Below are 13,168 nucleotides of genomic sequence, written 5' to 3' on the forward strand. Positions count from 1 at the left end.
GCGATGTTTCGGGTTGGGACCCTTCCTCAGATTGATTGTGGGGGGGAGGGGAGGAAGGGGGAGGGAGGAAGAAAGCTGCGTCCTCAATTCTCTGCAATTTCTTGCCGTCTAGGATGGAGCTGTTCCCAAACCAAAGTGTGATGCATTCTGATAAAATACTTCAGCAGCGCATCTGTAGAAGTTGGTGAGAGAGTTTTATGCATCTGTGCTGGGAATGGAGGGGTACGTATGCAGTTTATCTTGTCATTATGTTCGCCTCAGACAATCAGCATAAAAAATTAAACATATCCAGGAGTCTAATCAGCTAAATATTGATCAAAACTCAGCTATCATCATCAAATAAATGCTACTGGAATAAATTGAAAGACATTTACAAATATGGAAGAAAAATCCACTGCCATATTAAGAGCAACAATGAGTGGCAAAACATTAATGCTTCGATTATTCAACACTTTGGTGGTGTCAAACTAACAGATATTCCAGACGATTGAATTTTATTCCTATTAATAAACCAACAACATTGTAAATACCTTTTTTAGGATGAGGTTTAGGTTTATTATTGTCATGTGTACTGGGGTATGGTGAATGCTTCCGATCAGATCAGGTAGTACTATACTTAAATGCAAACAAGTCAAACTCAAGTAAATAGGTAGAACAAAGGGGAGGATACAGAGTGCAGAATATAGTTCTCAGCATTGTAGCGCTTCAGTTACAAAAACCGTTATATCGTTAAGGGGCTGTCCCACTTGGGCAGCCTAATCCGCAAGTCCAGAAGAGTGTCTTCGACCTTCAAGCTCGAGGGCACTCGCCTGGAAAGCCTCGAGCTGGATCGACCGTCCGTGTTGAAACCGCGGGCTGGATCGACCGACCGACACACACACACACACACACACACACACACACACACACACACACACACACACACACACACACACACACACACACACACACACACACACACACACACACACACACACACACACACACACACACACACACACACACACACACAGGGAAAGCGGGGGAGCGCTGTCTGTGCGATGAACAGGAAGGTAAACGGCTTCCACAGTGTACGGTAAGTCCCGCGGGGGGAGGGAGGGGAGAGAAGGGGCGAGATGGGGGAGAGAAGGGGCGAGATGGAGAGAGCAGGAGAGAGAAGGGGAGAGAAGGGGAGAGAAGGGGCCGGAGTAGGGGGGGAGAAGAAGTGGAGACACTTTTAGGAAGTATAATAATAAAGTTTAGCGGGCATTTTACCTGCCGGTAGGTCCTTCTAGGACCTGAAACTCCAATGAGCCAATCAAAATGGCTGGTCAGCGAAGGAGATTGCCTCTGGCTGCCCTCGACTGCATGTAAGTAAATAGCAACCCCACTTGAGTTACCACGAGTTAAAAAGAACCATGCCGACCAAATTTTACTCACGGAACATGCTGAAAAATGTTCCGCAACCTAGTTGAGGCCACGAGTATTCAGGAACTTCCCTCGAGCATGAAGGAAAGTTCCAGTGACCTCAAAGGGCCTCCTAGGACCATGTGTCGACCATTCTGCGAGTTTGAAGGTCGAAGACACACTTCTAAACTCACAGATTAGGTCGCCCAAGTGGGACAGCCCCTTAAGAGAGCTTAGACACAAAGTGCTGGAGGAACTCAACGGGTCAGGCAGCATCTCTGGAGCTAAGGAACTGGTGACGTTTCGGTATGGAACCATTCTTCAGACATAAATGTATAGAATGCTGAGGTAAGTTATAGTATATAACTTCTGCAAACACTTTCCAAGACACAAAGTGCTGGAGTGACACAGTGGGCCAGACAGCATCTCTGGAGAACATGGGTAGGTGCCCTCTCCAGAGGTGCTGCCTGACCCACTGAGTTACTCCAACACTTTTTTTCAGGTGAGAAGGATTTTCAAACAATGGACGGCTCAGTGGCACAACGGTAGAGTTGCTGTCTCACAGTGCCAGAGACCTGGGTTCCATCCTGACTACGGTGCTGTCTGTACTGAGTTTATACGTTCTCCCCGTGATTTGCGTCGGTTTTCTCCGGGTGCTCCGGTTTCCTCCCACACCCCAAAGACGTACAGGTTTGTAGGTTAATTAGCTTCAGTGTAAATTGTCCCCTAGTGTGTGGGATAGTGCGAGTAAAACAAGGTGATCGCTGGTTGGCACAGGCTCATTGGGCCGAAGGGCCTGATTTGCACGCTGCATCTCTAAAGTCTAAAGGAATAACAGATTGTCAGTTACCAATTTCAGTCTTTGGCATCCATAATCTGAGAATGAGTTCATTTAAAAAAAAAAGTTGTTCCCAGGAACAATGCCCAAAGGTGATAAAACTATAGAAATTTACAATGTAGAAAGAAGCCAGCTGGACCATCATAGTCTTGCCAGCTGAAAGCTCACAGTCCATGCCCTCGTTCCACTCACGTTTTAAATATGATGAGAATGTTTGCCTCCAGTCTGTTCTTGATACCTGCCAGACTTCTGTGCAAAAGACATTTCTTCAACTTCTCTCTAATCCTTGCATCATAAATCTGTAAGCAGGTCATCAAACAAAATACAGCAAAGACTGGAAATCTGCCAAAAAAACAGAAAATGCTACCAATACTCAGCAGGTCAGACAGCATCTGTGGAGAGAGAAACAAAGCTAACAGCAAAAGACCTGTTGGTTTAGCAAAGGTACTTTATTTGTCACAAGCACCAAGGAACAGTAAAATTCATTTTCGTATATATTTCAGTACCTAGCACTCCACATAGATACATCTTATATTGTAAGTCGGGTATGTAAGTTGATCGACCTCCGTAAATTGCTACAAGTGTGTAAGGAATGGATGATAAAGTGGGATAACATTGAACTTATGTGAAAGTAGACATAAAATGCTGGTGGACATAAAGCACAGAAGGTCGGGCAGCATCTCAGGAGGAAAGCAAAAGGTGACATTTCGCGTCAAAACCCTTCTTCAGACTGAAAGATAGTGACGGTCAGAACAAAACAGGTCCAGCAACAGTTGGCCTCAGGAAGGGTAGAGTCCATAATGGCCCATTGTTTGCTGGGGAATATATGCTAATGATAGGGATACAATGATGTGAACAGTGGAACTAGTAGAATAACTAGAGTGAGAGAGGGTGAGGGGGGGAAGAAATACAGGAGTTACTTGAATTTAGAGAAATCATCGTTCATACTGTGTGAATGGTGAACTATGTGAATGGGTGATTGATGGTCAGCATGGACCTGGTAGGCCGAAAGGTATGTTTCCATGCTATATCTCTAAACTAAACTAAATTAAACTCAATTCAACTCGCCTTTTCCCTCCATAGAGATTTCCTAACTTAAATCTATGCCTCCCTATTCCCCTAATTTTGATCTCACTCCTTTCTATTCACTCCGTGTAGGACTATCAGAGGTATATAACGTGAGGAGCCAGATTTGGCAATATAACCTCAACAGCCTATGCTGCCATTCAATAAGATGAAGGTTGATCTAATCTTGGCCCCAGTTCCACTTGCCTGCCTGTTCTCCATAATCCTTGATTTCTCTGCAGTCCAAAATTCTGTCTATCACCGCCTTGAATGTATTCAATGATTCAGCCTCCACAGCTGTTTGAGGTAGCGGATCCAAACATTCACCCGAGAAAGGAAATTCCTCCTCGTCTCCGTCTTAAACGTGCAACATTCTATCCTGCTCCCCCTCCTATCCCCAACATTCCTTCAACATCTAAAAGAGTGAGATACAGAACCACATCATGTTGAACCCATGCATCATGACAACATGGAAACACAAATGAGTGATATTGACAAGGACGGAGCCACAATAATGACAAAATATTCACTCCATTGAGTTCCAGTGCATTTATATCAGTCTCATGTAGGAATGCACTATGAGAATTGAAGACTGCTACTGTTCTATATATTTTCGAGCTGTTTATTCTCACAGAAGTTCTGTCATCGATAGCCACACAATCCAAAACATCTGCTTTTTATTTCGCATTTCTCGCACAAGTGATTTATTTTTTCTGCCACCACGGCATATTTTTACGATTATTGCCTGAAATGATGGACAATGTCTTAGACGTTATATTACTTTGCTGCCTTTCTCTGCCTTTCTATTGCGTGCCAGTGAAACTGCTCTGTTGATGGAAGCCATGCAGGGTAAATTGGTCGATGGCTGGACTTTTGGGGGAGAGGAGGGGGGTTGGGTGGTGGGATAGGGAAGGGGGAAGTAGGGTGCCCAAGTCTGAATTCTAGCAAACAATACAGAGACCACCTCGAATGTCAACATCATCTCTACCTATCACCGACAGTGGTATATTTGCAAGCACCGCAAAGCAAACCTTGGGCACTTTACAACCCAGTGGTATGAATGTAGATTTCTCTAACCCAGTAATCCTTGCTTTCCTTCTATCTCCGTCACTCACCTACCTTATCCCTCCAACTAGTTTTGCCGTACTAATTAATTTCACTGTTTGTGTGCCTCGTTGTCACCTTCCCCTCAGCCAACAGTGAACCATTCTACATTTCCTGACATCATTTGCTTTGATCTGTCATTTATACACTTTACCCTTCCACGTCTCTAGTTTCCCCCTCTCCTGACTCTCAGCCTGAAGAAGGGTCTCGACCCGAAACGTCACCCATTCCTTCTCTCCAGAGATGCTGCCTGGCCCGATGAGTTAATCCTGCATTTTGCATCTAACCTTGGGTGTAAACGAGAGAGAGAGAGAGAGAGAGAGAGAGAGAGAGAGATCGTTCTACAATTGTTTTATTTTGGCAGAGCTCTCAGCTTTGTTGGCTCTTTGCTTATGTGAAAAATGTAGCCGGCAATTTTTTGCTGGCAAGAGGAAAGCGCTGAGCATGTGTGCAAGCACTCCAAGGCTCCGCTGTGCTTTGATTAGTGAGGAATAAGGAGCCAGCAGTAATATTCAATACAGCCAGATTCATATCATCTTGAGTAGGTACTGGCCCACACCAATACCCACATTGAAACTGGAGCAAAGAAAATGTGCATGCTAAGCTAACTTTATTTAAATGTCTGTCAGGGTACGGTCATAAAATTACTGACAGATGTGAGATGTTGATATTGCTTATTGCACTCTACAACTGCTACATCCATCACACAGACTATTTCCCATTTCTCAGAAACAAGTTGTGTTTTAAAAATTGATTGTTCATTATTAATTATTAACCTTTAGACTGCTGACACGGGTTAGGAAATTTCAGATGACCAAAGTTTACAGCTTCCTCTCTCAGTTTACTTGGCAAACACCACATCATTGTGGCTCAGCTGGTAGAGTTACTGCCTGATGGTGCCAGAGTCCCAGAATTGGGTTCAATGGTCACATCGGGTGCACTCTGTGTGGAGTTTGCACGTCCTCCCTGCGACCACTTGGGTTTACTCTGGGTGCTCCGGTTTCCTCCCACATCTCAAAAACGTGCAGGTTTTAGATGAATTGGCTGGTAAATTGTTTCTTGCGTGTTGGGTGTGGATGAGAAAATGAGATATCATGGAACTAGTGTCAAAGGGTGATCGATGTTTAGCACAAACTTGGTGGGCCAATGGCCCTCTTTCCATGCTGTATCTTTAAACTAAAACTAAATTGTGTTTCAAAAAATTGAAAATTCATTATTAATCCTAACCTTAAGAAAGCTGGGAAATTCCAAGTAGCTATGATTTACAACTTCCTAAATTTCCTTGCCAAACACCATGGCACAGTATGGGCCACTGCCGCACACCACCAGAGTCTTTAGAGTCACAGCACGGAAACAGGCCCTTCAGCCCACCAAGTCCATGTCGAGCAACGATCCCCACACACTAATAGTCCTGTCCCACGGTACGAGTTCATTCCAAGAGCTCTCCCGAGTTTGCCCTGATTCGAACTCGGAGATTTACGGTAATGGCCACTCGTCGGTACTCGGGGCTCTAGTGGACATTTTTCAACATGTTGAAAAATCTTCACGAGCCTTCCCTTGCTTACCTGCTGTTAGCAAGTCTTCCCGAGTACCTGCCGTTAGCATTACGAGCCACTAAGTAGCGTCCCCGAGCTCCGACGTACCCACTACATTCATTCTCCATGCTTACCACGAGTTTGATTTTGTTTAAACTCAGGAGAGCTCTTTGAATTAACTCGTACCGTGGGACAGGGCTTTAACACTATCCTACACTCCAGGGACAATTTTACCGAAACGAATTAACCTGCAAACCCTTACATCTTTGGAGTGTGAGAGAAACCACCCCGGAACACCAACGCAATAACAGGGAGAACGTACAAACTCTGTATAGACAGCATCCGTAGCCAGGATCGAACCCAAAGACGTGTGAGTTTGTCGGGTTAATTGGCCTCTGCAAATTGCCGCTAATGTGTAGGCAGTGGATGGAAAAGTGGGATGACGTAGATCTAGTGTGAATGGGAGATCGATGGTTTGCGTGGACTCGGCTGGCAGAAGGACTTTTCATGCCGTACCTCCGAACTAAACTAAAGACTGATCTTTTACCTCAGCACTACTTTACTGTCTTAATACCATATCCCTTAATTTGCTTAAGAAAAAATCTATCCATGGTGGATGGGACTCTGTGGGCTGAAGTGTTTGTATCCATGTTGTCTCTCCAAACTAAAACTGAACTAAACTAAGGCCCTGTCGACTCAATTAGATGGCAGGAAAAGATGCCAGTCCAGATGTATCCTCTGTGTCCTGGCCAGTACTTTCCCTCAATCAACATGAATTAAAAACAGATGCTCTTGTCTTTGCCAAACCCATTCTGGCTCAAGCTCGTTGTGTACAGATTAGTTTGCAAAGTTGAAAATCAAAAATAAAAATTGCAGGTGCTGGAAATCTGAAATAAAAACAGAAAATACTGGGAAACGCTCAATAGGTAAGGCAGCATCCGTGGAACAAAAACAGAATTAATGTTTCAGATCAATTGACAATAGACAATAGGTACTGGAGTCGGACATACGGCCCTTCAGGCCAGCACCGTAATTCAATGTAATCATGTCATCCCCAATCAGTACCCTGTTCCTGCCTTCTCCCCATACCCCCTGACTCCGCTATCTTCAAGAGTCCTATCTAGCTCTCTCTTAAAAGTTTCCAGAGAACTGCCCTCCACCGCCCTCTGAGGCAGAGAATTCCACCAACTCACATCTCTCAGTGTGAAAAACAGTGTGATCAACCTCTTCTGAACCCTCTCTAAAGCCTCCACACCCTTACTGCAATGGGATGACCAAAATTGCAACCGAAAATCCAAATGTGGCCTGACCAAAGTTTTTTAAAGCTGCAACATGATATCCTGACTCTTGTGTAGGAAGGAACGGCAGATGTTGGTTTCAACCAAAGATAGACACAACATGCCGGAGTAACCCAGCAGGACAGGCAGCATCTCTGTAGAGAAAGAATGGGTGATGTTTTGGGTCGAGACCCCACTGAAGAAGGATCCCACTGTCCCGCTGAGTTACTCATATCCCTTGATTTGGCAAGGAAATTTAGGAAGGAAGCTGCAAACCATATCCACTTGGAGTTTCATGGAATTCTTAAGGTTGAGATTAATAATGAATAATCAATTTTTTGACACACATTTGGAGTTACTCCAACATTTTGTGTCTACATCCTAACTTGTTTTCCATGCCCCAAGCAATGAAGGCAAGCATTCCATACACTTACTTTAATACTCTATCTACCTGCTATGCCAATTTCAAGGAGTTGTTGATTTGGATCCCAAGATCACTCTGTATCTCAATGTCATTAATGGTCCTGCCATTAACTGCATACTTTCCCCACACATTTGACCTCCCAAAGTGCAATACCTCACACTTGCTCAGATTAAAGTCCATCTGCCATTTTTCTAGTCATCTCGTTCTTGTGATATGTGTAGGAAGGAACTGCAGATGCTGGTTTATACCGAAGATAGACGCAAAATGCAAGTAACTCAGTGGGTCAGGAAGCATCTCTTGAGAAAAGGAATAGGTGACGTTTTGGATCGGAACCCATCTTCAGACTTCTTTGATTGTCTTCTTCACTGTCTGCATCTTCATCAATTTTTGTGTTCTCTGCAAACTTGCTAACCAACCAGTATACATTTTTGTCCAAATTATTTATATATATAAATATATATATATATATTTATATATATATATATATTGCAACTGCAGAGGTCCCAGCAGCGATCCCTGCAGAACACCACTGATCATAGACCTCCAGCCAGAATAACCCACTTCCACCACTGTCCACTGTCTTGTGTGGGTAAATACCTCACACTTTCACAACCTAATTCACGACCTGGACATTTTACTCGTGGACATTTTTTCATCATGTTGAAAAAACGCCCCGACCTGCTTGATGCCACGAGTACCTACGACTAGCATCACGACCTGCTACGACCTACCTACGACCTTCTACGACCTCGTGATGACCATGCTGCAAGTATGAGTCAAGCGCAAACTCAGCAGAGGTCGTGAATTAGGTCGTAAAAGTGGGACAGGCCCTTAAGACCTTAAGATCTGAATCCAAAGCACCAAGCCAGCATAGACTCATGTATCTTAATCTTCTCGATCAGCCAGCCATGAAGGAACTTGTTAAATGCCTTACTGAAGGACAACATCCACAGCCTCCATAAAAATAAAAAGGTCAGCAGGTCAGGCAGCACCTCTGGAGAAAAAGGATGGGTGATGTTTTGCGGCGGGACTCTTCTTCGGATTGAACCCTTCACCAGTCTGAAGAAGGGTCCCGACACGAAACATCACCCATGCCTGACCTGCTGAGTTACTCCAGCACATTGTGTTCATCTTCCCATATGTCAGTTGTGGACTAGCCCTATAATTGCTGTTTCCAATCTATTCTCCCAAGTTCCCACAATAATAGGTAGACAAAAATGCTGGAGGAACTCAGCGGGTGAGGCAGCATCTATGGAGCGAAGGAAATAGGCAATGTTTCAGACCACTTTCCCACTTAATAATGTTATATTTTATATTTCCCCCCAAGGTCTAGACTATTCTTACTCAGAACTATTTTAAAACTCTATGAGATTAAGTAAGGTACTGCACTTAATAGGTTGACAGAATAGCTTCTGCAGTGTTCCCTCTGGCCGAGATGTCCAGAAGGATGGCATGGTGGCACAGTGGTGTGCTTGCTGCCTTACAGCACCAGAGTCCCGTGTTCAATTCTGACTATGGGTGTTGTCTGCATGGAGTTTGTACGTTGTCCCCGTGACCTGCATGGGTCTTCTCCGGGAAAAGGATTCAAAGAAGTTGGGGTGCCACAGAGGCACAGCGGTAGAGTTGCTGCCTTACAGCACCAGGGACCCTGGTTCGATCCTGACTATGAATGCTGCGTGCATGCAGTTTGTACGCTCTCCCTGTGACTGTGTGGGTTTTCTCCAGGTGCTTCGGTTTCATCCTACACTCCAAAGATGTACAGGTGTGTAGGTTAACTGGCCTTGGTAAAATTGTAAATTGTGCCTAATGTGTGGGATAGTGTTAGTGTATGGGTGATAGCTGGTCGGTGCAGACTCGGTGGGCCGAAGGGCCTGCTTCCGCACTGTATCTCTAAAGTCTAAATAAGTAGGCCAGTATAATTGATCAGATTACTCTGAGAGCCGGCATAGATCAGATGGGCCAAATGGCCTCCTTCTCTGTCTTGATAAAATATACTACCACAAATTGTTAAATGATTAAAGGAAATCAACCCCCAAATAGGCGAAAATCTGAAATCAGATTTCTCAATCCAGGGAAACTCAGCAGTTTCCTGTTGAAATAATTGTACATTATTTAAAAAATCATTTTGCTACCCTGTCTGGCTCCATTCAAGTCTGCGAAGGTAGCATTTGTGTGAGACATACTTACAACTAAATTGATATTTACTATACGGTTTCAAATGGAACGTAGATGGATGTAAAATAATAAAATAAAATGTATCAATAACTTGCCTTCCTATTTGGAGGGTAAAAAATTACAGATAATTTTATCGCAGCTGTGAAAACATCTCCTGGCTCCACTGGTAACACACAACCCAAAAACTCAATGCAGAAACGATGGTTGACATTTCAGTGCAAGACTGTATCATCAAAGAGGAAACTGTGCAATAAATGTCATATTTGATTCTGCTGGCAGTATTCTAAGAATAATTTTGGCCTGATTTACTGCCCAACATTCCTCTCTTAAATACCAGCCAAAACATGGGCCATTTTCAGAAAGAAAGATTTATGTTTATATAGCAACTTTCATGACCTCAGCTTGTTCAAAGTGCTTCGTTGGTTAGCAAGCTCCGTAGAATATTCTTAAAGGAGATGTGGAAGGTGTCACATTAACTCAATTTGTTCTTTAACTAATTTTTCTTTTGAATGATCTTAAAATGTTGAAGTAATATGTTGGCGCAAATCACTTTCTATTTCAATGTGTTCTGTTATTGCTGTGTTGTTACTGATGTATCATCAGGCCAGCAGTCCTCTGGGATATTATCCAATTTGATAACCTTGATATGTCAGTCCAAGCAAGTATAGAAATAGCAGTTCAACTGTGGAAATCATCTTCTCTCGTTATTCCAGATTCAGGGACAGTTTCTTCCCAGCTGTTATCAGGCAACTGAACCGCCCTCCCACCATCCAGCAATGAATTGCCACTTTCATTTCACTGCACATCTCGTATGTGTATGTAACAAATAAACATGACTTGACGACTTGACTTGACAAGCGGTCCTGATCTCCCATCTACCTTATTGGAGACTCTCATATTATCTTTAATCGGACTTTACTGAACTTTATCTTGCATTAAACGTTATTCCCTATATCCTGTATCTGTACAGTGTGGATGGCTCGATAGTAATTACGTATAGTCTTTCTGGATAGCACGTGACAAAAAAGCTTTCCTCCCACACACCAAACATGTACAGGTTTGAACTGTAGGTTAATTGGCTTTGGTAAAATTGTGAATCGTCTCTAGGTTGGAGAATAGTGTTAGTGTATAGGGTGATTGTTGGTTGGCATGGACTCAAAGGGCCTGTTTCCGTGCTGTATCTCTAAAGTCTAAAGAAGTCTTCCATATTTAGCCAGAGGTTAGGTTAGTTCAGTTTAGTTTAGTTTATTGTCATGTGCACCGAGGTACAGTGAAAAGCATGTTTTTATGTTACGTACTATCCAGTCAGTGGAAAGACTATACATGATTATAATCAAGCCGTCTACAGTTAACAGATACAGGACAACGGGAATAACGTTTAGTGCAAGATAAAGTCCAGTAAAGTCTGATTAAAAATGTGCTTCTTTATACTGAAGCTGGACAGAAGGTGCTGGAGTTAAGGGCCTGTCCCACCAGCATGCGATTGCATGCGTCTAGCGCGACCAAACGTGGTCGCTTGAGGCGTACGGCCATGCGGGGCCGTTCCCACTTCGAACCGCGGAGGCGTGTGGAGTTGTGCGGGGCTGGTCCCGACATCATACTCACCAATCAGCTGGGCAGGAGGTGGGCCGACTGAATTTGGACGTCGCACGACGTCGGCTTCAAGACGCTGCGTATGACGTCAAGACGCCACATACGCCGTCGAGGCGCTGCGTACGGCCTCAATGCGCCTGCGGGCCGACAGGCCGTTGGCGCGTGGAAGTTTCGGACAGTGCAGGATTTTCGGAGCCCTGTGTGATGTCAGGACCAGCCCCGCAAAACTCCATATGACTCCGCGCTTCGAAGTGGGACCGGCCCCGCACGGCCGTACGCCTCAAGCGACCACGTTTGGTCACGCTAGACGCATGCAATCGCTTGCTGGTGGGACAGGCCCTTTACTCAGTGGGTCAGGCAGCAGCTCTGGAGCAAAAGAATAAGTGATGTTTCAGGTCGGAAGTCTGAAGAAGAGTTCCCGCCTGAAACATCACCTATTCCTTTTCTCCAGAGATGCTACCTGACCCGCTGAGTTACTCCTGCACTTTGTGTCTGATTAAAGATAGTCCAAGGGTCTCCAATGAGGTAGATGGTAGCTCAGGACCACTCTCTAGTTGGTGGTAGGATGGTTCAGTTGTCTGATAATAGGTTAAATAATAGGCTTGAGAAGAATGCTTCTGTGTTGAATGGTAATTTGATTTGACTAGCTATTTGATTTCATTATAATGTCTTGCACGGAAACTCATTATGGAATTTTATTTTATTCCAGGTCATACAGGCCGTTTACTGAAAACCTTGTGTTTCACAAGCCTCACCTTTCTGCTGCTTCATGCCTTGTTTCACATTACCATTTACAGCCTTCAGGCAAACAGGAAAATCAAGCCTGGCTTCAGTTGTAAGTAGAATTTTCTGTTTCTTTTCGTTCATAGTCTCAATGGCTCAACGACTTTTGGTTACAGACGTGTTAGAGGATTTTGTGTTACAGTTGTTCATTTTGATTTAAGATTTGGAATTCGCTGCAAAGGAGGTAACTTTGGGGGGTGACTTTTTGGTGGGTGTATGGAACGAGCTGCCAGAGGAGGTAGTTGAGTCTGGGACTATCACAATATTTAAGAAGCAACAAGACAGGTACGTGGATAGGACAGGTTTAAGGGGATATGGGCCAAACGTCGGCAGGCGTGCCTGATGTAGATAGGACATGTTGGTCTGAAGGGCCTGTTTCCACGCTGCATGGCTGTGACTCTACGACACGATACATTCAGGCCATGCAAGAGGGCAAATTCTATCCCATTAAATACGTCCCAGGAAACTGAGTGTCCCAGCTTGTCTCCTAGCCTGTGCTCCATGCCGTTCAAAATATCCAAGGAGTATTTAAACGTATAAAATTCCAAGAGGGATTGACTTCCTAAACATAGAAACATAGAACATAGAAATTAGGTGCAGGAGTAGGCCATTCGGCCCTTCGATATGATCATGGCTGATCATCCAACTCAGTATCCCGTACCTGCCTTCTCTCCATACCCTCTGATCCCCTTAGCCACAAGGGCCACATCTAACTCCCTCTTAAAATATAGCCAATGAACTGGCCTCAACTACCCTCTGTGGCAGAGAGTTCCAGAGATTCACCACTCTCTGTGTGAAAAAAGTTCTCCTCATCTCGGTTTTAAAGGATTTCCCCCTTATCCTTAAGCTGTGACCCCTTGTCCTGGACTTTCCCAACATCGGGAACAATCTTCCTGCATCTAGCCTGTCCAACCCCATAAGAATTTTGTACGTTTCTATAAGATCCCCTCTCAATCTCCTAAATTCTAGAGAGTATAAACCAAGTCTA

The 13,168-nt window shown here is 44.2% G+C and overlaps 1 protein-coding gene across 1 annotated transcript in view; it reads left to right on the top strand.

Moving 5' to 3' along the window:
- Window positions 1-13,168, top strand: part of LOC129696472 (piezo-type mechanosensitive ion channel component 2-like) — a 504,307-nt gene that overhangs the window by 206,272 nt on the left and 284,867 nt on the right. The window contains exon 3 of the mRNA XM_055634398.1: window positions 12,107-12,232. Within this exon, the coding sequence (XP_055490373.1) occupies window positions 12,107-12,232 (126 nt within the window). The remainder of the gene's footprint in view (window positions 1-12,106; window positions 12,233-13,168) is intronic.

The sequence above is a fragment of the Leucoraja erinacea genome, chromosome 4, assembly GCF_028641065.1.
Source record: "Leucoraja erinacea ecotype New England chromosome 4, Leri_hhj_1, whole genome shotgun sequence".
Lineage (NCBI taxonomy): Eukaryota > Metazoa > Chordata > Chondrichthyes > Rajiformes > Rajidae > Leucoraja > Leucoraja erinaceus.